The sequence below is a fragment of the Schistocerca piceifrons genome, chromosome 4 (genome assembly GCF_021461385.2).
Source record: "Schistocerca piceifrons isolate TAMUIC-IGC-003096 chromosome 4, iqSchPice1.1, whole genome shotgun sequence".
Taxonomy (NCBI): domain Eukaryota; kingdom Metazoa; phylum Arthropoda; class Insecta; order Orthoptera; family Acrididae; genus Schistocerca; species Schistocerca piceifrons.
Genome location: NC_060141.1, coordinates 332,542,553 through 332,567,160, shown reverse-complemented (window position 1 = coordinate 332,567,160; position 24,608 = coordinate 332,542,553). Strand labels below are relative to the sequence as shown.

Here is a 24,608-nt window from a genome sequence, read left to right as displayed (position 1 = left end):
GTTCAACTTGAACGCCGAAGAACTGAAACTTCTAAGTGGGTGAAACTACTGTCTCTTTACTTATTTTTATCGTTACAGCACTGATCTACAGAATTTTCTCTGACAAAGACAATTGAAACTTTACCTTTTCATTTATTGCCCTCAATATACAAGCCCAACGCAATCTGACTGCTATACAGTGACAACATGGCTTCAAATAATCAACACAAACGAATGGCCCTGAATTGCAAGAAATCTTAACAATGACCCATACTTTTTTATAAGTCACTTACCTCACAGAAAATCTTCATAACACGAGCTACAGCAATTACAGCAACAGCAAAAGGAGTTTAACTACTATAGACTCAAACTGCTAGGAGGCCTATGGTTATCAACAGAAACATTTTGTTGAAGAGCAAACAATGTATTTAGAAGATTTTACCTCATTCTTGTGACATCTAGATCCAAAAATTATATATTTGTCAATAATTCCACTACCCAAACATTACCAACTACATCCATCCTCAGTTTGCAATGCATGTCCTACCAAGACTAAGAAAATCATGCCCAAACCCTCCTCTCTGTTCTCGATAACTGGTAGTCCGTCCAACCACAGAATCTCTTGCCGAGGGCGCAGAGCACTGTCAGCGATATTAATTACACTCTATAGCGTTGCCAAGAACAAACATACAAACAGGCTACTTACAGAATCAATGATGGAAAAAAAGAGTATATTTTGGAGGAGGAATAACTGTGCATGGAACACAATTGAAAAAAGTGTTCAAATGTGTGTGAAATCTAATGGGACTTAACTGCTAAGGTCATCAGTCCCTAAGCTTACACACTAGTTAACCTAAATTAGCCTAAGGACAAACACACACACCCATGCCCGAGGGAGGACTCGAACCTCCGCCGGGACCAGCCGCACAGTCCATGACTGCAGTGCCTGAGACCGCTGGGCTAATCCCGCGCGGCTGGGACACAATTACTAACGCTAAGTTTCGTAGACGACATAGTTCTTATTGCCTTCCGTAATGCAGATTTAAATCTTAATGCTTTTCCCTCTTATCGAAACTTCATATATCTTATGCTTTCTATAAACGCAGCACCCAAAAATCTAATCGTCTCTCCAATCAGGCTCACCACTAACCCTACTACATCGCTGCGACTAGAGCAGTGCGACCGTTCCCACACTGCCTGCGCCTAAGCATCCGTCAAGTTCTCCTTCGACAATCCTCAACCAAATCCTACTCTCAGGTCATGAAATCCATCCCAATATTTACCCGTCCTGTATAACGCAGCAGCTCCTTCCGTCCTTTCATCCACAATAGACTATTCTGTTGTTCTTCCCACTCCAATTAATTTTACCTAACATTCGTGTTTCTCTATCGTCTCATCTGCACCTCCGTTCCTCACTTAACAAGCACCACCTCCACTCCCCCCCCCCCCCCAAAAAAAAAATATCCACCAGATTAAATCACACGAGAGCTCCCTCATGCCGAAGCTTCCAGAACAATTCGAATTAAAGCGAATCGTAAAGTAACTCGGTTCTTTTACGTTTATTCATAAACTCACAATCATCTTAAAGTTAATAATTTCGGTGTGTGCATTTTATATGCTTTTCTTTAGAATTGCTTACCAGAAGTGCGGCAAAAAAGAAGGATGGTCACACAGCCAGAACAATTTGCAATGACACTCTCCCCCTACATCATTAACACCACTGGCTATTAAAACAGTCACCACTCAAGACTGAGTATCTCGTTCCCCAATATTGCTGCTCGCTTTGATTCGGATCCCACGAATGTCAAGCGAGTGGGGAATCGATGGTTCCAGGGCGACGGTATTCAACACCATGTACAGTCAAAACAGCCCCACGCGACTAACGCCCTAGAGGACAAACATTTCGGTCTCTCGGCTGTGCAGGAATGTACGGCCTAGGTTACATATCTTGAGTGGGGGAATGAGCTTGTTTCCAAGTATCCAAGCAGACAGTTTATCGATGTCTCTAGCGCCACGGACTTTCAACTCAGTGACCATTGTTGGGGCTTCACTAAGAGCGGCAGCAGGAAGGAGTGTGCCGACATCCTGTACGACTCCAACACACCTACAGACTTAAGCATGTACCGTTCATATTGTACTGTATAAGCACAGAAAATTAATTTTCGTCGTATGCTATCCTTCTTGGTGCTGGAGATTTAATACCCAGTTGTCCAAAAATCGCGATTGTGGTGATTTCCATATTCGTAGGATGTCAGGCTCGAGAAGCAGAAATTTAGTTATTATCGTTACAACGTGGAAGCTCTGTAACAAAATTAATATGTCCGAAAAAGTCGAGCACAGAATCGCGGTTTGGAAGGGGGAGGGGGGGGGGGGGCGAGGTCTTGGTGCGCGGTTTCTATTTGTGCTGGGAACATGAAGTGAAAAGTTTTTGGTTTAGCCCGGTTTAGCGTACATTTGCAAAGCCATTCGAACATTGTCTTACTGTAACTGTGTTGGAGTATATTAAGCAAGTTTTAAATTAATGCTCAGCTAATGGCACCATTTGTATGTGCACAGTTCGGATTTTACGTGCAAATACAGTTACCCTCTTTCAGATTCTCTGTGCAAAAAGTCACAGTAAAATATCTCCGGACTGGAGCGAGACTGGAGGTTCAAATTTGGTCCGCCGGTGTTATCGGACCTTGGTCTAGTATGTGTTTAAACAGTTCAAAAAAATATTGCTCCGTTTGGATTTTACGTGCAGAAAGTACGTTTTCTGGGAGGCTTTTGATGCGCTTCACTTCTATACTTTAAACTTGTACGAATCCGTTCAAACATTGCACGCTGGTAGATACACGGATAAAGTCAAAAGAATTTTTTTTAAATCTAATAATTTTTTCGATTGTCGAGATTCGATGGTTTAGAGTCGAACTAAATGTAGCACGTAAAATTAGTTCTTACGTGAAGGCACAAAATGGTTTAAGGTAAATCAAATAAATGAAATCCTTTCTTACGATAAAACTGAAAAATGGCTTTCAAAGATCTAGCTTCACTTGGATTTTACGTGCAAAAACACGTTTTTGTGAACTTTTTTTTACGCATATCACCTGTGTGATTCGGTTCCAGTCTTGTAAGAAGCTAGAAAAGTATGTTTAATTAATGTTCGTCCTGTTGTTACGCGATCCCAACGGCCTCGTATCACTAGCAGTCGAGATGACAGGCATCTTATCCGCATGGCTGTAACGGATCGTGCAGCCACGTCTCGATCCCTGAGTCAACAGATGGGGACGTTTGCAAGACAACAACCATCTGCACGAACAGTTCAAAATGGTTCAAATGGCTCTGAGCACTACGGGACTTAACATCTGTGGTCATCAGTCCCCTAGAACTTAGAACTACTTAAACCTAACTAACCTAAGGACATCACACACATCCATGCCCGAGGCAGGATTCGAACATGCGACCGGAGCGGTCACGCGGTTCCAGACTGAAGCGCCTAGACCGCACGGCCACACCGGCCGGCACGAACAGTTCGACGACGTTTGCAGCAGCGTGGATTAAAAGCTCGGAGACGATGGCTGCGGTTACCCTTGACGCTGTATCACAGATATGAGCGCCTGCGATAGTGTACTCAACGACGAACCTGGGTGCACGAATGGCGAAACGTCATTTTTTCGGATGAATCTAGGTTCTGTTTACATCATCATGATGGTCGCATCCGCGAAGCGTGTATTCGTCATCGCCATACTGGCGTATCACCCGGCGTGATGGTATGGGGTGCCATCGGTTACACGACTCGGTCACTTCTTGTTCGTATTGACGGCACTTTCAACAGTGGACGTTACATTTCAGATGTGTTACGACCCGTGGCTGTACCCTTCATTCGATCCCTGAGAAACCCTACATTTCAGCAGTATAATGCACGACCACATGTTGCAGGTCCTGTACGGGCCTTTCTGGATACAGAAAATGTTCGACTGCTGCCCTGGCCAGCACATTCTCCAGATCTCTCACCAATTGAAAATGTTTGGTCAATGGTGACCGAGCAACTGGCTCGTCACAATACGCCACTCACTACTCTGGATGAACTGTAGTATCGTGTTGAAGCTGCATGGGCAGCTGTACCTGTACACGCCATCCAAGCTCTGTTTGACTCAATGCCTATGCGTACCAAGGCCGTTATTACGGCCAGAGGTGGTTGTTCTGGGTACTGATTTCTCAGGATCTATGCACCCAAATATCGCGAAAATGTAATCATATGTCGGTTCTAGTATAATATGTTTGTCCAATGAATACCCTTTTATCATCTGCATTTCTTCTTGGTGTAGCAATTTTAATGGCCAGTAGTGTATACTGTATCAGCCTTCTCCCGAGGCAACCAAAATTTACATTGGTTAGTAAGCAATGGTAATCTAACATCGAAAGTTATGTTAGAGTACAAGGTGGTAACGGTAAAGAAAAATGCACCTATCATAACACAAATAAAGGCGAATATGTCCTGGGCGGAGTTAGGAATGTAAAAAAAGGAAATTAGCTTTCCGCCGTGTCTCGTAGCTTCAGAGATATTTAAATCAAAACATCTTGTCATAAGCCGGCAGCTGTGGTCGAGCGGTTCTGGGCACTTCAGTCTGGAACCGCGCTGCTGCTACGGTCGCAAGCTCGAATCCTGCCTCGGGCAAGGATGTGTATGACGTCCTTAGGTTAGTTAGGTTTAATTAATTCTAAGTCTAGGGGACTGATGACTTCAGATGTTAAATCCAACAGTGCTCAGAGCCATTTGAACCATCTTGTCATATTTGCGCCTTTTTACGAGTTAACATTCGTTCCCCAGTGCAGTGAGCTCTCTTAGTTGCAATGTGTTGACACATCTTCATCTTGGAATTTACTGGCTAAAGTCCCTGATCCTGTGCCCAAAATCTAGAGGATTCGTCAGCCCTATAATACCGTATGGCTGAAGAGCATACATGTAATAGCTAAAGAAGTTTTTCTGGTGGGAAAAAATTTCTGGGTGCGGATGCATCACATTACACGACATGGCTACTAAGACTAAGGAGTAAAAAACCGCGAATTTGTCGAGATGTTTTGATTCCAATGACTTTGAAGCTGCCAGATAGGTGGAAAAACTAGTTCCCTTCTTTTACGTGCTTAATACTGCGCTGTGGTAGGAGCTTTTTTCATTCTGGTTATTATGTTTGTACTTCAGACATACATGTATGCTTGTGATGGAGGCGTAGACACTGTGGCGTATGGAGGTTTAGGTCGGTCCTGGAAACGTGCACGGACAGCCGATATTGTTACGGGGACCGCTGGCGATAAGCGGGAAATCCGGGTTCGAGTTTCTGCCCGGCGTAGATTTTCATGGGTCACCGACAGGTATGATTTCCAGGCCCAATACAACTGATGTCAAAAATATTCGCAATTGCGACAAAATTTCGTAATAAAAATGTAGTAATGGAATACACAATCGAGCATTCAGACTGCACGCCGAATACGGTGCAGCTCCGAGAGGCGGCAGTGAAAGGTGCCGTGCCGCGCATGCGCCGTGCGTCTCTGGCGGGCCTCTGACGCGACGCGCGGCGCCGTGGAGCGCTCACAGGTCGCCCGGCTCGTGTTGGAGGTGGACCGCAGCTGCCGAGGAGGTCCGTCCGGGCAGCCGCCAGGCCATGGGGGGACACCTGCCGAGGAGCGGCGCCGCGCGCGGTAAGTCACCGCCTCTCGCTGTTGCTCACCTGACTGCCGAAGTCTTTTCCCACTTATTTTTCAAGTATCCAGTGAAGCAAACGATTCCTTTCGGCTGCAGAATACAGGGTGCTTCCCGGTGCTCCGAAAAGATTCATCCGATTTCACAATACATGTTCTACGTGTACGCAGATAAAAGCTTAGTGCAGATTTGATCTTGGACATAGGACTACTTTCAAAAGAAACATCCCATTTTCTGGGCCGGCAGGGGTGGCCGAGCGGTTCTTGGCGTTACAGTCTGGAACCGTGCGACCGCTACGGTCGCAGGTTCGAATCCTGCCTCCGGCTTGGATGTGTGTGATGCCCTTAGGTTAGTTACGTTTAAGTAGTTCTAAGTTCTAGCGGACTGATGACCACAGCAGTTAAGTCTCATAGTGCTCAGAGCCATTTGAACCATTTTCTGGGGATACATGTTTTAGGTGTATACACATACAGCCTTGTCGTAGACTACTTTTTACAGTTAGGTTTAGGATCAAGTTTTCAGTTACGTTGCACGTTGAATGTGCTCTTCACTGGACTCACAACAAATATCCAGACGACAGGCAAATTCGGTCCGCACTTTTGGTAGCATGTCTGCAGCTTCTGCGTTCACTGTCGGTGCTGTGAGGCGTCACTGTTCGTGCAGAGGTGTTGTGAGGCGAAGCGCGTAGTCTTTCTCACACTACCATATAAAAAAGTTGCCTACGGCGAGATCAGGCGACCGTGGAGGCCGATGGAGCAGTACGCGATCCGCACGTCCCTTACACTGTAGGAGGTGCAGTGCCGCACGCGCGACAAAAACCTTGCGGCACAGTCGTAACTGAATTGTATCTATGGAAACGAGCATCGGTAAACACCTTGTTGTCTCGTTGTTACAACGGTTCCACGTGAGCGAGAGGGCTAGCTTCTACAAGGAGACGCATATCGGCACCCACATAAAGCGACAAATTAACATTGGTCTCAAGGTAAATTTTAGTGTCCATGCGTAAGTTAATAATTCACCTCAAGTTTCTGTCCTCATTCACGTAGAAGACTGAGACTTGGAAGACTGGGTGAATCTCTTTGAAGCGTCCTGTGCAATTAGCGGTCGTCTTCGCGAGATCGGAATCCTGAGTGCGAGCACGTAGTAGACCAAGGGTGGGAAACCGGCGGCCGGTGAGTCGCATCCGGCCCGCGATTAATTTCAATCCGGCCCGCGGAAGAAATTCACATTGTACTCCTCCCGGGAAGCATTTTCGCATATTTCCGCCAACGTTCGGCTTGTCACGGATTTGCGCCTCAGAGCATAATTCTAGACAAATATTTAAAAATGTAATCATAGGCTTCCGCGGCAGTTGTCACAGCGAATTAAATTCTTCTGGGTTCGAGGCCGCATTGTCAACTATAAAATTCCGAAGTTTCGTCAACTATTGCAAGACGCCTTCCACAGGGTGTATAACAATACACCCTGAGGAAGGCATCTTGCAATAGTCGCCGAAATGTCGGAATTTTATAGTTGACTGTGCAGCCTCAAACCCAGAAGAATTTTATTGACTGCAAATACTTAAAAAAATTGCTAATAATGTTTGTAGATATTAATATACTAAATTTCAAACACCCTAATTACATGCCTGTGGCCAAAATTCTAAAAGTTCCTCCTAATTGCTTGTCGACTGCGATTGCCTACATTATTGTCGTGTTTTGTTTTTCTATTCTTTGTTCTGTTAATGTCAGTACGTAATTCTTGTCCATTGTGGACGTATTAGAACGCTGCAACTATTGAAAACACATTAATTTACGAAGGGCGTTCAATAAGTAAAGCAACACATTTTTTATAAGGTTACCTTCCATTCCGAAAATAGCTGCACTCAGCGACTGTTATCTGGTTTATAAATTACAGAGTGCAGCAATCAGTCGTCCTTTTTTAGATTTTATTACACAAATCGAGATTTAGGCTAGTGGATAGCCATTCAAAGAAACGTGACTGACGCCCGAACCACAGGGACTTACATGCATCGAGAATAGAAAATAGTGCATTGAGAATGGCTAGCCACTAGCCGAATACTAGATTTTCGTAATGAAATCTAAAAAAACGACGACTGATCGCTGCACTCTATAATTTATAAAACATATTTTTTTCTTTCGGTTGGTTTCAACTGAAAAAAATACGGAATTTGTTGTGGGACATCGTGGAATAGTCATGAAGACTGTAGCGGAGATGCGTTCCAAGCACAACAGTCACTGAGTTTCTTTTGACGGAAAACCAGTGCATCTCAGGTATTCATAGGCGCTTGCAGAGTGTCTAAGGAGACCAGGCAGCGAACAAAATAAAAAAAAAAAATGGCTCTGGGCACTATGCGACTTAACTACTGAGGTCATCAGTCGCCTAGAACTTAGAACTAATTAAACCAAACTAATCTAAGGACATCACACACATCCATGCCCGAGGCAGGATTCGAACCTGCGACCGTAGCTGTCGCTCGGTTCCAGACTGTAGCGCATAGAACCGCACGCCCACTCCGGCCGGCGAGCGAACAATAGCCTGGTGAGTCGTTGGGCGAGGCGTCTGACGTCATCGGAACAAGGGAGCCGCGCAAACTTGTCCGATCTCCCGCGTGCCGGCCGGCCGAGCACAGCGGCGAAATCTGCAATGTTGGAACGTGCGGACACTCTTACTCAAGATTATAGATCCTATTCAGAAGCCTCGCTCCTCAACTGGACGTCTGTTGGTAATGTTGATGCACGCGTCCACCAGTTGGGGTAATGAAAGGTGTGTCCCCACTGCGTTCCTAGCCGCCTAACGGAGGACTTCCATCGGTTTGGCCCAATGGATGATGAACTATGCGGAAGCAGTACGAGGATGATGGGGAGGTTACTGACGCAACAAGACTTTGGCTTTAACGTTCATCAGTAGAGTGGTTCCATGCGAGCAAACGCGCCCTCCCAATATGGTGTAGTAAGGTCGTCGCATTGAGTGGAGATTATGTTAAAAATAGGGTTTTTTGCCGATAGCGTGATAAATAAGATGTTGCACTGGAATCCTGAATAAAACCTACCTGCTTTCAAAAAGAGGGTGTTAAACTGCTTGCTGAACGCCCCTCGTATAGTGAATTTTATTACTAGCTCGAATCACTTACTTTTATAGGCATTTATTTTTGCATTATGACACCTCAAGGTTCCTGGAATCCCATCTTCTAGTGTTTACACCTACTTACATGCTATAAACGTTGTGTCTATACTAACAGCGTTGCGGAATTTTGCAGTGGAAGTTCTAATACAGTTGTTGCAAAACGTCGTAAGGAAAGAAACACATGCTCATCAGCATCTACGTGATTATTCTGCTGTTCACAATAAAGTGCCTGGCAGAGGGTTCAATGAACCACCATCAAGCTATCTCATAACCGATCCACTCTCGAACGGCACGGGGGCAAAACGAGCACTTAAATTTTTCTGTGCTAGCCCTGATTTCACTTATTTTATCGTGATGATCATTTCTCCCTATGTAGGTGGGTGCCAACAGAATGTTTTCGCAATCGGAGGAGAAAACTGGTGGTTGAAATTTCATGAGAAGATCCCGTCGCAACGAAAAACGCCTTTGTTTTAATGATTGCCACTCCAGTTCCCACCTGATGCGGATCCCACACCGCACAGCAATACTACAGAATAGGGCGGACAAGCGTGGTGTAAGCAGTCTCTTCAGTAGACCTGTTGCACCTTCTACGTGTTCTGCCAATGAATCGCAGTCTTTGGTTTGCTCTACCCACAATATTATCTATGTGGTCATTCCAATTTAGGTTATTTGTAATTGTAATCCCTAAGTATTTAGATGAATTTACAGCCTTCAGATTTGTGTGACTTATCGCGTAATCGAAATTTAGCTGATTTCTTTTAGTACTCATGTGAATAACTTCACACTTTTCCTAATTCAGGGTCAATTGCCACTTATCGCACCATACGGATATCTTATCTAAATAATTTTGCAAGTCGTTTTGATCATCTGATGACTTCACAAGGCGGTAAATGACAGCATCCTCTCCAAACATTCTAAGACGGCTACTCAGATTGTCTCCTATGTCGTTAATATAGATGAGGAACAATAGAGGGCCTATAACACTTCCTTGGGGAACGCCGGATATTACTTCTGTTTTACTCGATGACTTTCCGTCGATTACTATGAACTGTGACCTTTCTGACAGGAAATCACGAATCCAGTCGCACAGCTGAGTCGGTACTCCGTATGCACGCAGTTTGGTTAGAAGACGCTTGTGAGGAACGGTATCGATAGCCTTCTGGAAATCTAAAAATATGGAATCAATTTTATGTCCCCTGTCGATAGCACTTATTACTTCATGAGTATAAAGAGCTAGTTTTGTTTCACAAGAACGATATTTTCTGTAACCGTGCTGACTATGTGTCAATAAATCGTTTTCTTCGAGGTACTTCATAATGTTTGAATACAGTATATGTTCCAAAACCCTACTGCAAATCGACTTTAGTGATATAGGCCTGTAGTTCAGCGGATTACGCCTACTTCCCTTTTTGGGTATTCGTGTGATTTGAGCAATTTTCCAGTCTTTAGGTACGGATCTTTCTGTGAGCGACTGGTTGTAAATAAATGTAAACATCTGAAGATTGGGTGAACATAAAATGAATTTACTCTTAAAACCGCGGGTTTGAGGCATAAATTTGCTGGCGTCGCCGTCAGGAGAGGTGCCGTGTTCAAATCAGTTCGCAAACCCATAAAACTTAACGTCACAGACGCTATAGTTTCGACTTTATACACTTGGAGCGCTGCTGCCGTGTCACGTCATGAGCCAGTTCGCAAGCGTAAGCAATCGTATCACGGCCGCAGGTCACGAAAGGTTGCCCATGTCTATCGTAGAGTCGTTCGCAAAAATCGTTCTAGACGGATAGATCTGCAGAGGAAACACTGTTAAATAATGTCTTAGCGCTCCTAGGCAATCGGCCGTGTGTGTTCTGTAAATCACGCTTCGTCTTAAAAGAATAATGCACACTGTCACTGCGATTTTATAGTCGAATGTAGCGATATTTCCATTTTGTTTACAAGTTCAGAGGTTTTCGGAAACCGGGAATGCCTTTTTCAGACTCGGGACACAAAAGGTTCGATCATAAATCATGAAATGTTTAGAGTAAAGCTTTTACTAACCCCTCTTCTTGATTCTGTTCCGTTCTCGATTAATTTTCCACCTTTCATGACTTCTGTATCTACATCTACTTACCGCGCTGTGACTGGCGGAGGGTGCTTCTTAACATCAGCGACTTGCTGTCCTACAACATTCACGTACTCGGCGACGTGAAAAGGCGATTGTCTTTACGACTCGTTATAAGCTCCCTTGTCTGTAATATCACATTACCATCATTTCTAAGCAAGATATAAAGTGGAGGTAGTGGAACTGCCAAGCAGGCTTCCTCGGCATTTAGTTTTCGAAATTTACTAATTACGATTTCCTGAGAACAACGTCGTCTGTCTTCTCATTATTCCCATTTAATTTCCGCGAGCGTCTTCACAACAAGTATACAGATGTGTTGCGTTCCCAGCAGCATATCTGTTAATCCTTTAGGTGTCTGCTGTGACGCCTACTTTATAAAGACTCCAAATTCCTTACTAGTACTCCAAAATCGGTCGTATTAGCGTCTAGTTTGCAATTTCTTTACGGATTAAACTTGGCGGAAACCCCTTCAACAAGTGTTCCAACTGAGTTCCCAATATTTATTTCACGCGTTTGTCCAGTTTCATGTCATTTTTTGCAATTACTCTTACATATTTAAATGCCGTGATAGAACCCATAAATACTCAAACACAATTTTTAAGAGTGGCATTTATCTTGAATGTAACCGTATTTAAAGAAAATTGACCTTTAGCACTCCAAATGTAAACATTGCCCGAGTCATCCTTAATTTCGTTTCCATCTTTCAGCAAAGATAGCGAGGCCCACGCAGCTGTCTCCGGCGGGGAATGAGAAACCATTTCAGACGAGTTTAATAATTCTTGACTGCTCATTTAAATCCATGGAAGCTTTCTATAGCACACGACAAATTTAAGACGTTTAGTGGGTACCTTTTCAATTTCATATTGATTTCCCGTGGGCTCTGCGAGGAACTAAGCGTTCGCGAAGTGAGGCGGACAAGGCGACTAGAATGACATCTTAAGTTCGTTGCAGGGCCCTCATTTCTCGTGGGCCCCAGACGATAATTTCTTGCATCATAAGCAAACAATCTGACAGCGCTGCTGGCGACGACTATTTAACAACTGTTAATGTAAGGAACATTAGCGGTCGTATTACGATTTCATAGGTCACACCCGATGCTACTTACACCTGATGCTATTTTCACTTCTTTTCAATGTATGCATCCACAAACATAGTACAGTGAATCCTATAATCAAAAACGTCAGATGACAATGTAGTATAGTTTCAAACGTCTTTGGGTTGGGTTGGGTTGTTCTGGGGGAAGAGACCAAACTGCGAGGTCATCGGTCTCATCGGATTAGGGAAGAAAGGGGAAGGAAGTCGGCCGTGCCCTTTTAAAGGAACCATCCCGGCATTTGCCTGGAGCGATTTAGGGAAATCACGGAAAACCTAAATCAGGATGGCCGGACGCGGGATTGAACCGTCGTCCTCCCGAATGCAAGTCCAGTGTGAAACGTCTTTCAAATCTACTTGTTCGCCATCTGCTACTTGCAAGGCACTGTGTGTGTGTGTGTGTGTGTGTGTGTGTGTGTGTGTGTGTGTTTTGTAAATGCTATACGAAGTATTAAAAGTATTTTATTTTTCCTGAACTCGTGCTTTTTATTTCGAGATAAGTTTCTATTACGCCAGGAATGCCACACTTCGCGAGATTAGGATATGCTCTAGGACCCTGTGACATACAGAAATTAAAAGATATTGGCCTGTACTCTGCTCATTGGCGCTTTCGCCCGTTTCACCACAGCGGGAGTATAGTGCCCTGTGATACACTCAAGCATAACTGTTCGCTGAGCGAAAGATTATCCATGAAAGATGAACTATGAATTTATTAGATGTACTCTTTTATCATAATCTCTAGAATTTGTAAAATAATGACTGTTATAAGGGGCACTAGAAGGCAGTGGGGGATTAGTTACAGGGACAGAAGGTTATAGGAAGAGAATTAAGCTCTCACAATGGCAAGTAATGAGCTAGTACCCAGCAGGAGATGTGGTCAGTTGGGGATTAGTTACAGGAACAGAAGGTAACTTTGAAGCGAATTAAGCACTCACCATGGAAAGTAATGGGCTACTATCCAGCAGGAGATGTAGATATAGGTGTAACACCTCCGCCGTTGCGGCATCATTTTTTATCGCATGCGTTGGAATACGGTGCTTGTGAGAGATTTACAACCAGCTCGAATGATAAGAAACGAGCGATTTTTTTAAAAAAATGAAAATGGCCATATCGTACGTTACTTCTGAAAACGTGTAACTGCTTCTCGCATGTGTGGCTAACATCAGTCGCATTCTCTTGCTTCCCCAGCAGTCTCATCGAACTAGGTTTTCGCACATATCCAGCTCTTTATAAAGGCTGTCATATATGATTCAATTCTGTTCGTATTCTTGTCATATATGATTCAGTTCTGTTCGTATTCTTCACTGGAATTCGCTGAAGACGACGCAGAGTGATAAAGGAAGAAGCAAGGAAGATTTGTGTTTAACGTCCGAGCAACGCAGACGGAACGTTGTGTTGTATCGAAATAACGACTTGTTCTCATTCGCTCAGTGAATATAATGAGGACACGTTTGAAAAGTTTGGCCACTGTCTTTAACACCCAGTTTTGGCGTATTTCACTGAATACATGTTACAAATAATTTGCTCCATTACTGTAAATCTTCACAGGTCAGCACTTGCAAAGTTATGCGAATTTTTATTTTTCCATTTTTTATTTATTTTTTCCCAGAAAGCCCAGCTGGCTTACACTTAACATTTCACGTAGCGTCTGTTCTAGTTACTAGGATTAATAGGTTGTTGGTTCGCTTCAGCGTTAGTTGTTTCTAAGTTGCCGGGAGAGTTTAAGAAATTGGAAATTTGTGGTAAGGTCTTATGGGACCAAACTGCTGAGGTCATCAGTCCCTAAGCTTACGTACTACTTAATCTAACTTACACTAAGGACAACACACACGCCCATGCCCGAGGGAGGACTCGAACCTCCGACGGGGGCAGCCGCGCGGACCGTGACAAGGCGCCCAAGACCGCTCGGCTATACCGCGCGGCCAGAGTTTAAGAACCGAGACAGAAATCGTTTCATTGTATCTAGCGCTCCTGAGGTCTTGTAAAGGCGTTTATAATGCTGTAATAGTTTAACGAAACAAATTTCCCTTGTAAAAGACATCTTCCTTTGCACTAAATCTTGCAGGACTGATATTTAGCTAACAGTTCATAATCTGTTCCGTTCATCAACTAATTGTGCGAGAGTGCATCTCTGTTCACGGCGGTCACATTTTACGAGATCCATGCTGCATGACTGTTTTCCGCTTCGACTGTAAGGTGATAAGGGCACCCTTGCCTTACTCCCATTCTGATTTTTAATTCTTTCTTGCTACTATCAACAACCACATCAGTACTTTGACTTCTGTTTATACTTCAAATTAACCGTCTGTTGTTCCATTCATGTCCTGCTTCGCGCTTGTTTTAAATAATAACTTCTGTTCAACCATATCAAATGTTTTTCCATGTCAATTAATGCTATATGGCCTCTTTCTATTACTAGCCTTCTTTCCAAATTTGATGCAGTGCCAGTATTGCTTCTTTTGCTCCTTTCCTTGACATGGAGTAAAATTGATTATTTGCTAAGTTCCAATCTATTTTTTAACCCTGTCTTAAGTACTGACAGTAATATTTTTATACATGTAGCAAAATGACTAGTGATCTACAATTTGTACAGTCCTTTGCATTTTCCCTATTGTACTACGCAGTAGTTCTGCTTTCTGTGAAGTCATGCGGTATGATAGTGACTTTATAACATTTAGATACAGTAAACAATTTGCTTTTGATGGTGACACTACTGTTTTCTAGGAGCTCTGCAGGGATGTCATCTATACGAGTTGGTTTATTTGATTTTAACGTATTTAGTGCAAGGAAAAGCTCTCCTTTCGTTATCGGTTGACCCTTATTATTTCATCAATTAGAGTTTCATCTTCAGTATACTCATCTAAGCTTCCAATTTCAGCAGCGCTGTATAGATAGTAACGGAAAGAAATAACGCGGTCGGTGGTGCAACTGATTAATGCAGAAGGGTAGTATCTGGAAGTACACTACCTATTTGGGATATATTCAGGACAAGATTTGCTAAGGAAATTGCTTGTGACTTTGTTGAAGGAACCATCTCAGCATTTCAGCTTTTGGATGTATGGCCACACCGTATGTTATAAAACTACCAACTTTTCAGCACTTATAGTGGGCAACTTGATGACTGCCTAAATAGCAGCCGTAATGATGGTAATTTTATAACATGTGACGCGGTTGAAAACCGAGAAAAATTATATTCGGTTGCACGCAGGCAGCGAAAGCTCGAGTTTTTGTATTTTAGCAGTCCCATGAAGTGATTTAAAGAGTTCTCTGAAAATTGATGGACATTTGAATCCCAGTTCTTACGAGTAAAATTCTGCTGGAGGTTGGCGATGGGACCCAGCGATACCTCACAACATATCTGAACGCACGTCTTGTCCAACTGAGTCTAGTATTCCAGAATACATGCTGCATAGATTAGCTGAGGATGACATCAGTAGCATACATTTCCAGTGTAGTTACGTATTCGACAAAATTCACCAAACATTTAAAAAAAAATATTGCCAACATTAAGAAAAGATCACAAAGAACCACCTAAACAACTTCGTTTGTACATAGCGAAATAACTGTATTCGTGACTCTCTCGTTACTGCGATCACTTAGTGTATGAGCTTACATAATTATTTCCGTAAATGCCTCCAATCTCAGAAGATCTTCATGAGAAAAAGACGACAAGAAATGGACGTTCCGTATTGAGTAGAACAGCCTTAACGACCTGGATGGAAATGTTATATTCTTAGAGCAGTCTGTTACATCACTGCGATTCGCATTAGGAAAAAAGACATGCAAATGTATGCACCTGCTTGTCAATAGGTAGCTGATTACACAGTGATTTCAGAGTCAAATCAATTCCTTCCAATTAATACGGCTGAGCATATGCATACTCCTCACTGTCAATAAAATATGTCGTCAATAGGTAGTCATTTGGATTTTACTTTGCTGAGTTCATTCTACAATGGTACAAATCATTTACATACGTATCGAGTATCAAATAAAGCGAATTAAAGCAGGATTTCAATTTTCCGCGTTAATGTGGACCTGAGGAGGCACGAATAATTGAAAAATGAGTGTAGTCCAAACTAAAAATGTTTTTACTGGAAACGGCTGTTTAACATATTTACAAAACAAGCCACACGTCACATCTGAAAACCTACAGCATTACTTACGCGCTACTAGGCGGACAGTGACATCCTATTTACAGAATTACACTTAAAACACTATTTCCTATGACTTTCTTTCAGTTGAACTAATCGTCTAATTTTTTTCTGTTTATGCTTTCCATTCTATTTTTTCCTGACGAATGTCCTCATTTCCCAGAGAATCAAAATATCGCTATATTCAAATGAATTTAGCGCAGTGTACTCTGATGTGCTGCGAATACATAGAAAGAAAGATCCCATATCATTTAGCTACAATATAGCAGGTCAGCAACTGGAAGCAGTTAACTCCATAAATTATCTGGGAGTAGCCATTAGGAGTGATTTAAAATGGGATGGTCATATAAAGTTGATCGTCGGTAAAGCAGATGCCAGACTGAGATTCATTGGAAGCAAACTAAGGAAATGCAATCCGAAAACAAAGGAAGTAGGATACAGTACGCTTGTTCGCCCACTGCTTGAATACTGCTCAGCGGTGTGGGATCCGCACCAGATAGGGCTGATAGAAGAGATAGAGAAGATCCAACGGACAGCAGCGCGCTTCATTGCAGGATCATGTAGTAATCGCGAAAGCTCAGTAGCTCGGTACGGGCTTTCGTTGAAGTTTCGAGAACATACCTTCACCGAGAAGTCAAGCAGTATATTGCTCCCTCCTACGTATATCTCGCGAAGAGACCATGAGGATAAAATCAGAGAGATTAGAGCCCATACAGAGGAATACCGACAATCCACGAACAATACAAGACTGGAGTAGAAGGGAGAACAGATAGAGGTTCTCAAGGTACCCTCCGCCACACACCATCAGGTGGCTTGCGGAGTATGGATGTAAATGTAGATGTAGATGGTAAATCAACGTATATTTCGACGTCTTTTATGTGTAATAACGGGCTTCTCGATCACCTCGTCTTCGCTCTTTTGCTCTACCACATTTTGCTCTTTGTGTCCGCATTTCTTCTCAACTACCGGTTCATTCACACCGCTATTTAGCAAGTCACTGATGTTTTTGTCATCTGCTTCTTCACAACCAGATATCTGTTTCACAATATCAATCAGAAGAGTAACAGTATGTACACTCCATAAAAAAAGTGAAACACTAAGGAGAAGAAAACGAAATCAAACCTCTTGGAGTGAGTTGGTATGTGATTACAAAATCGAGTCAACTTTTTAAAGAACTTGTCGGTATGAAGTTGTATTCCCGCCCTCCTCCCGCCTGGATGGATGCACGTATTTGGTTTGGTTCAAATGGTTCAAATGGCTCTGAGCGCTATGGGACTTAACTGCTGTGGTCATCAGTCCCCTAGAACATAGAACTACTTAAACCTAACTAACCTAAAGACATCACACATATCCATGCCCGAGGCAGGATTCGAACCTGCGATCGTAGCGGTCGCGCGGTTCCGGACTGAAGCGCCTAGAACCGCTCGGCTACTACGGCCGGCCTATTTGGTTTGGAATGGCGTCTTAAACAGGTCACATCCTCTCCTGAGGCAAACTGGCCCACTACTGTTGTAACTGGTCCTTGATATCCTGGATTCGGGCACTGAGACAGTGGTGACGACGAGTAAGTACTACACAATTTTATCGTGGGTGTATGTGTGGGGCCGGCCGCGATGGCCGTGCGGTTCTAGGCGCTGCAGTCCGGAACCGCGGGACTGCTACGGTCGCAGGTTCGAACCCTGCCTAGGGCATGGGTGTGTGTGATGTCCTTAGGTTAGTTAGGTTTAAGTAGTTCTAAGTTCTAGGGGACTGATGATCTCAGATGTTAAGTCGCATAGTGCTCAGAGCCATTTGAACCATTTTTTTGTATGTGTGGATCTCGTTGGCCACGGAAGTACCTCAACATCACGCAGACAGTTCATAGACGCTTGCCTTTATTGGACGAGAATAATCCTGTTGAAAAATGGCAACACGATACCGAGAGGTAACACATGAAGACGTAGGATGTCCTAACTGTACTTTGTGCCGTCAGACATTCGTCATCCGTATCAGCCGCAAAATAGTTGTATCCGATGTCCCACCACACCATGATGCCAGGAATAACATCGCTGCGCATCTCCCAAAAATTGGAAGAATGAGATCTATCCGCATGTCTTCACTATAGTCGCCGATTACGGTGATCAGTAGTGGAGAACCACTATTCACCGCTGCACACAGTGTGATGGCATTCATCAGTATTCCATGCTTCCCAGTTACGGTACCACTCCAAATGCAGCGGTCTGGGTTGTGGTTTTAACGGTAGCCTACGCTTGGGATAGTCATTGCCTAGTCCAACCGCTGCTAGACTACGACCAGCACTGGAGGATGACACAGTGTTGTCGGATGGCAGGAATAGACGCGATGGGGTTATGGTGCTCCTGGTGCACAATAAGGCGAGTCTCCCTTGTGGTGGTCAGGTATGGTCAGCCTGAACCGTGACGAAGAGAATCCCGCCCTCAAGTTCCCATGCACTCTCAGTGTCGAGCCACTGTTGCATCCTTAAGCCCCACCAATTTGGATATTTCACGATTCGACTACCCGGCCAAACGGAGACCCACGATGAGGCCCCTTCCCAGCTCTGTCAGGTGCTGATAACTCTGTTTCAAACGATTATACGGGATCTGCGTGTCCTTCACAGCGATCACTCAACATCTATTGCTGTTCATTCCCCTTATATCTCTACCAGTATAGTAACAACACTAAACGCGAACAATACTAATGCAATCTGGAACTGTTGTGCGTGTCACAAAAAGACGAAACTCTTATCTTTCACATTCATGCGGAAGGTAGATACGTGTACAAAGTTACACAGAGGTCTTATCGTCTCTTATGGATCCTCCACTTTGGCAGGCAATGTATTTCAGGTTATGCCTGACGACGGGAATGGAACCAACATCGTCCTGGGCGTTAAATATGAGTCACATGTATAATAGCGAATTCTAAACGAAAATATTCGTTCCAATACTAACACTTAGTTTTTATCTTTTCAAAAATCGCCTACCTATGCGCGGATAATACACCGTACAATTCGCGTCCTGATTTTCGCCAGCTTTCAGTACACACTCCGTAAGCGTACGTATGCTATACCTTTATTTGATTTCTCCTACTGAACTGTGGTTCTTTATTTGTTCTCTTGGTTGCTTCACTCACTTTTTCGCCATTAATCCGTTGTTGTTGTTGTGGTCTTCAGTCCTGAGACTGGTTTCATGCAGCTCTCCATGGTACCCTATCCTGTGCAAGCTTCTTCATCTCCCAGTACTTACCGCAACCTACGTCCTTCTGAATATGCTTAGTGTATTCATCTCTTGGTCTCCCTCTACGATTTTTACCCTCCACGCTGCCCTTCAATGCTAAATTTGTGATCCCTTGATGCCTCAGAACATGTCCTACCAACCGGTCCCTTCTTCTAGTCAAGTAGTGCCAAAAACTCCTCTTCTCCCCAATTCTATTCAATACCTCATCATTAGTTATTTGATCTACCCATCTAATCTTCAGCATTCTTCTGTAGCACCACATTTCGAAAGCTTCTTTTCTCTTCTTGTCCAAACTATTTATCGTCCATGTTTCACTTCCATACATCGCTACATGGCTACACTCCATACAAATACTTTCAGAAACGACTTCCTGACACTTAAATCTATACTCAATGTTAACAAGTTTCTCTTCTTCAGAAACGCTTTCCTTGCCATTGCCAGTCTACATTTTATATCTTCTCTACTTCGACCATCATCAGTTATTTTGCTCCCCAAATAGCAAAACTCCTTTACTACTTTAAGTGTCTCATTTCCTAATCTAATTCCCTCAGCATCACCCGACTTAATTCGACTACATTCCATTATCCTCGTTTTGCTTTTGTTGTTGATCATCTTATATCCTCCTTTCAAGACACTGTCCATTCCGTTCAACTGCTCTTCCAAGTCCTTTGCTGTCTCTGACAGAATTACAATGTCATCGGCGAACCTCAAATTTTTTATTTCTTCTCCATGGATTTTAATACCTACTCCGAATTTTTCTTTTGTTTCCTTTCCTGCTTCTTCAATATAGAGATTGAATAACATCGGGGAGAGGCTACAACCCTGTCTCACTCCCTTCCCAACCACTGCTTCTCTTTCATGCCCCTCGACTCTTATAACTGCCATCTCGTTTTTGTACAAATTGTAAATAGCCTTTCGCTCCCTGTATTTTACCCCTGCCACCTTTAGAATTTGAAAGAGAGTATTCCAGTCAACATTGTCAAAAGCTTTCTCTGAGTCTACAAATGCTAGAATCTACCATTCCTAAATGTTTCATTTTTCCTATCCCTGATACGAATTTAACAGATGTGAATGTGTGAATTGTGTAGAATACTACTTGATTTTAAAGGAATTTACGTAGATCTTCAGGCGGACTGAAAAGTAATCAGTTTCCTTCCCACAATGAACATTGTTTGTTCCATTTTTTCAAGTGATATGTGCTGCCGGTAATGCAGCTAATACAAATAAGCTTGACTAAAATCCTGACTAAATATTAGAGTTAGCGTCTAAAGATATTCGTCGCCAATTGTGCCGTCTTATATAATATAAATCTCTGTTCACTTGCTTGAGATTAAGATACGGTGTACACTGAAGTCACATGAAATGAACTAATCGCCCTAGTCGGGCATATATAGAGGAAGAATGTAGTCAGTAGAACTAAACAATCATGCACATTGTCTGATCTAGCGAAGCCACGTAAAACATTAGTCTAGCTGTCGATTGGGATTTGAAAACCTTAGTCTAGCTGTCGATTGGGATTTGCAGCATTATTTCTCCACTGAAGGGTTAATATTATGAGGTGTAATTACAGAGTGCAGAAAATCACGACTATAATTCTTTTTAACGTAGAGAGGAGGGGAGGGTCTACTGGCCTGGACTAGGAACTCATCGTTTACTGACGTTTCGTCCAGAGCTGTTGTGGATATCCTCAAAGGGTTTCGTCAACCTCTGAGAAGTAGTCTTCGGAGATACACAAAAAACTACATTAATCGGGTTTTCCGTCATTAGTACCTACCGATACGTGACATCCAATGATTTTCAAACTTGCCTCTCTGAAAGTCAAATAACCTTAATTTGATGAAAAGACTAAGTTAGCACTCAGTGATAGGTCTCTGACCATTATATTGAGACATTAGTGTAAACTCTACCCCAGTGTCCCTTAAACTGTGGGTATTTACAATCTTTTTTCGGCGGGGCGGGGGGGGGGGGGGGAGTGATTCAAATGAAACTTTAGAAAACTAGCAGGTTTCAATTACAGTTCAGTAACAATGTCAAATATATTTGAAGAATGATCTTCACTATCACTATTTAGGTAGACCTTAATATTTAGCAGATCATGACCATGATCATCATCGGTTTCGTCATCATCAAAATCAGTCAACTGACACGCACTGCTGGATATAGGATTTCTCTGCAGTCTTGCGTGCTTTAAAGACTTCAGCTATGTAATCCATGCTGCTCCTGTCCTTAAAGTAATCTGTGCATATCCATTTCATTTTCATTACAGTTATAATTACTTCTTCCACACCAATCCGTTCCCTGATTCATTACCTGTCTCTCCTGTTACAGCAGAACGTACGACCCATCGTTAATCGGTGAGTAATCATCGGCTTTTGAATTCTCTTTGTGTTTAAAATCTATGGGACATTTCTGAAAGTCAAAACACACACCAAACGCACCATAGTCATAAACTTTCACTGTCAGGTGCACTGGAAACTTTGTTTCCAAAACGTATTTGCTTTACCAAAGCTATTTTTACTTCCCCACTTATTTCTTAAGGATACCGACGACTTCAGTCGCCGTAATTTACGGATGCGGAGGTAAACCTTCAACGAGAAGCGAAGTGAGCTTGGAACAAGACTTATTGTCTGTTCATGGCGTCCTGACCGAAGTCTCCCTAGCTCTGGATCGCTTGAAGACTGTAGAAGTAAGACGACTTAGAGAGACTGTTTGTGGCGGCCGCTTCCTACAATGGAGATCTAAAAATACTGCACCTGTTTGTACAGTGGGCATTACGAAGCGACTGCGGTGTCGTGCCGTGGCGAAGCAAGAAGTCTATGTGTAGTGGCAGCACTGCGCGAGGAAAGAGCAGATAGTTCCTCCCCGCATTTCCCAACCCCGGCGGTTGTCTGCATGTGTGCTTCAGTCGGTGGAAACTGCTTCTTCTGCTCCACGCACCACGCTAAAAAATCTATCGGGAACTCAAGAACAAATAGGAAAATGTGCAATGGCCGACACAAGTTCAAGTATAAAAAAGGAGTTACTTCTATTAGTAATAACTAGAACGAATCGTCTCACTGATTCATTATTTCTTGGTTCGGTAAAGCATGTGAGTATTATTTATCATTCGCCACTGTATGAACAGGAGTGATAACTTTTTCGTATTTTTTTTTTTTTTTTTTTTTTTAAAAATCTGATGCTCAGGAAGGTGCCAAACACTGTTGGGGCTATTGGCTGATATCTGACCTTATTCAGAGATAATGGTCCACGAAGGCTGTGAAACATTGGTCGGAGAAGACTTTCCTTGGTTGTTCCGTGAGCAGACGTCAGATTTTAATCTGTATGTTCAAATCCTGCGTGTTGTACTCTACCGTCTTCTGTGGTATTCGGCGCAAAAAACCACCATCGTAGCAGCGAGAGCGTACCGTTATGTGATACTAGTTGGTCTCTTAAGACAACGACATCTCGAATGGCAAACTGCGAGAAAGTCTGTAAACATTTCGCAACAATTTGCATTTCTCTACCTACAAGTGAGACGTCTTGTAAATTAGGCCAGCATCTACAGTGGACGTGCTGCATTATAGTATGAATCCCTCTATTCTAAGGCTTTTGGGGGACTTCTCTTGATTGTAAGATGAAAGTTAGAACTACAAGCCAGATCCAGAATATTCCCAAGCGGGATCCCAGCTGCCCCGCTGCAAGCCCACTGTGATACTGGCAGAACAGAATCGTGTTCCACAAATGGCTTGGTTCTCACACTCCACTCCACTCCTTGGAGTAGAAAAAAAAGAACTTTCTAAATTAAACCTGCCAAGTGGTAATCATATGCTGATAGACTTGTAATGATGTCACTTACTAGTTCTTCTAATATTTTGATTTGAGCTAAACATGAAACAATTTAGCACTCTGAGATGGCCAGTGACTGTTCTGTGAAATAGCTTTGGATATTTCTTTCATTCAGGAGCAGTAAAACTAAACAGACTGGCGGCAAAAAAATCGGTGCACTTAGAGGGAGTTGTGCGACATGAACGGAAGCTGGTAGGAGTGTTTGTACACCTGAAAGAGGATGGCTATTCACATTTTCCGTCAGTCGCGTAAGAGTGGCACTAGTAGCGCCAGGATGCAAATCAGGTTTACTACAAATACACGTTTTAAGGACCGTGGGCGTTAGTTACCTTTGAGATAGGACGTGATGAGTTGTCAGTCAAGAATGTCTTTAACGCGACAAAGACGCCATTATGAAAACCTCACTGAGTTTGAACGAGGTCGTGTAACAGGGCTACGAGAAGCTGGATGTTTCTGCTGCAGAAAGACTTAGCAGGAATGTAGCCACTGTACAAGATTACTGACAGCGGGGGTCACGAGAATGTGTGGTCGCAAGAAGACAGGGCTCCAGACGGCCAAGTGGCACTACCGAGAGGGCAGCCCATCGTGTTCGACGTATGTTTCTGGCACATCGTATTGCATCTGCAGCAGCAATTTGAGCAGCAGTTGGCATCACAGCGACACAACGAACTGTTACAAATCGCTTACTTCAAGGACAAATCTGAGCCAGATTTCCTAAAACGTGCATTCCACTATGCCGAAACCACCGCCATTTGCGACTTCTGTAGAGTCAAGCGAGAGCTCGTTGGATGGCAGGGTGGAGGTCTGTTGTGTTTTCTGATGAAGGCTGATTATTTCTCGGTGCCTGTGATGGCTGTATGTTGGTGGAAGGAGACCAGTTGGGGGCCTGCAACCAAACGGTCTGCGTCCTAGACACACTGCAGGACCTAGGTCTGGGCTATGGTCTGTGGTACGGTTTCGTATGACAACAGAAACACTCTCACGTTTATGCAACACATCCTGACTGCAAACTTGTACGTCAGTCTGGTGATTCAAGCTGTCGCGCTGCAGTTCAGGAACAGCATTTCAGTGGGTGCTCTCCAACAGGATAACGCTCAACCCCATACCGCTTTTGTAACCCAACATGATCTACAGAGTATCGTCATGTTGCCTTGGCCTATTAGATCAGCAGATATGTCTCCAATCGAGCACATCCGGCAGCTGTACAACACAAATCAGTCACGGCCGCATGTTTGCACCCAACATTATGGCGGCTACACCGGTTATTAATGTACCAGCATTTTACAATTTTAATGGCTTATCTCGCGCTTACATTAACCTGTGATCTTGTAATGTCAGTCAGTTAAATATTTCACCTAGATGAACATATTCCCGAAATTTCATTTCTCTACATTAATTATTGTTTGGTGTTGTGATTTTTC

The 24,608-nt window shown here is 43.3% G+C and overlaps 1 protein-coding gene across 1 annotated transcript in view; it reads left to right on the top strand.

Annotated features, from left to right (window-relative positions):
* The first annotated feature begins 5,567 nt into the window (after positions 1-5,567).
* The window catches only part of LOC124795496, a 249,762-nt gene continuing 230,721 nt past the window's right edge, over positions 5,568-24,608 (top strand). The window contains exon 1 of the mRNA XM_047259548.1: positions 5,568-5,658. Within this exon, the coding sequence (XP_047115504.1) occupies positions 5,622-5,658 (37 nt within the window). The 5' untranslated portion in view covers positions 5,568-5,621. The remainder of the gene's footprint in view (positions 5,659-24,608) is intronic.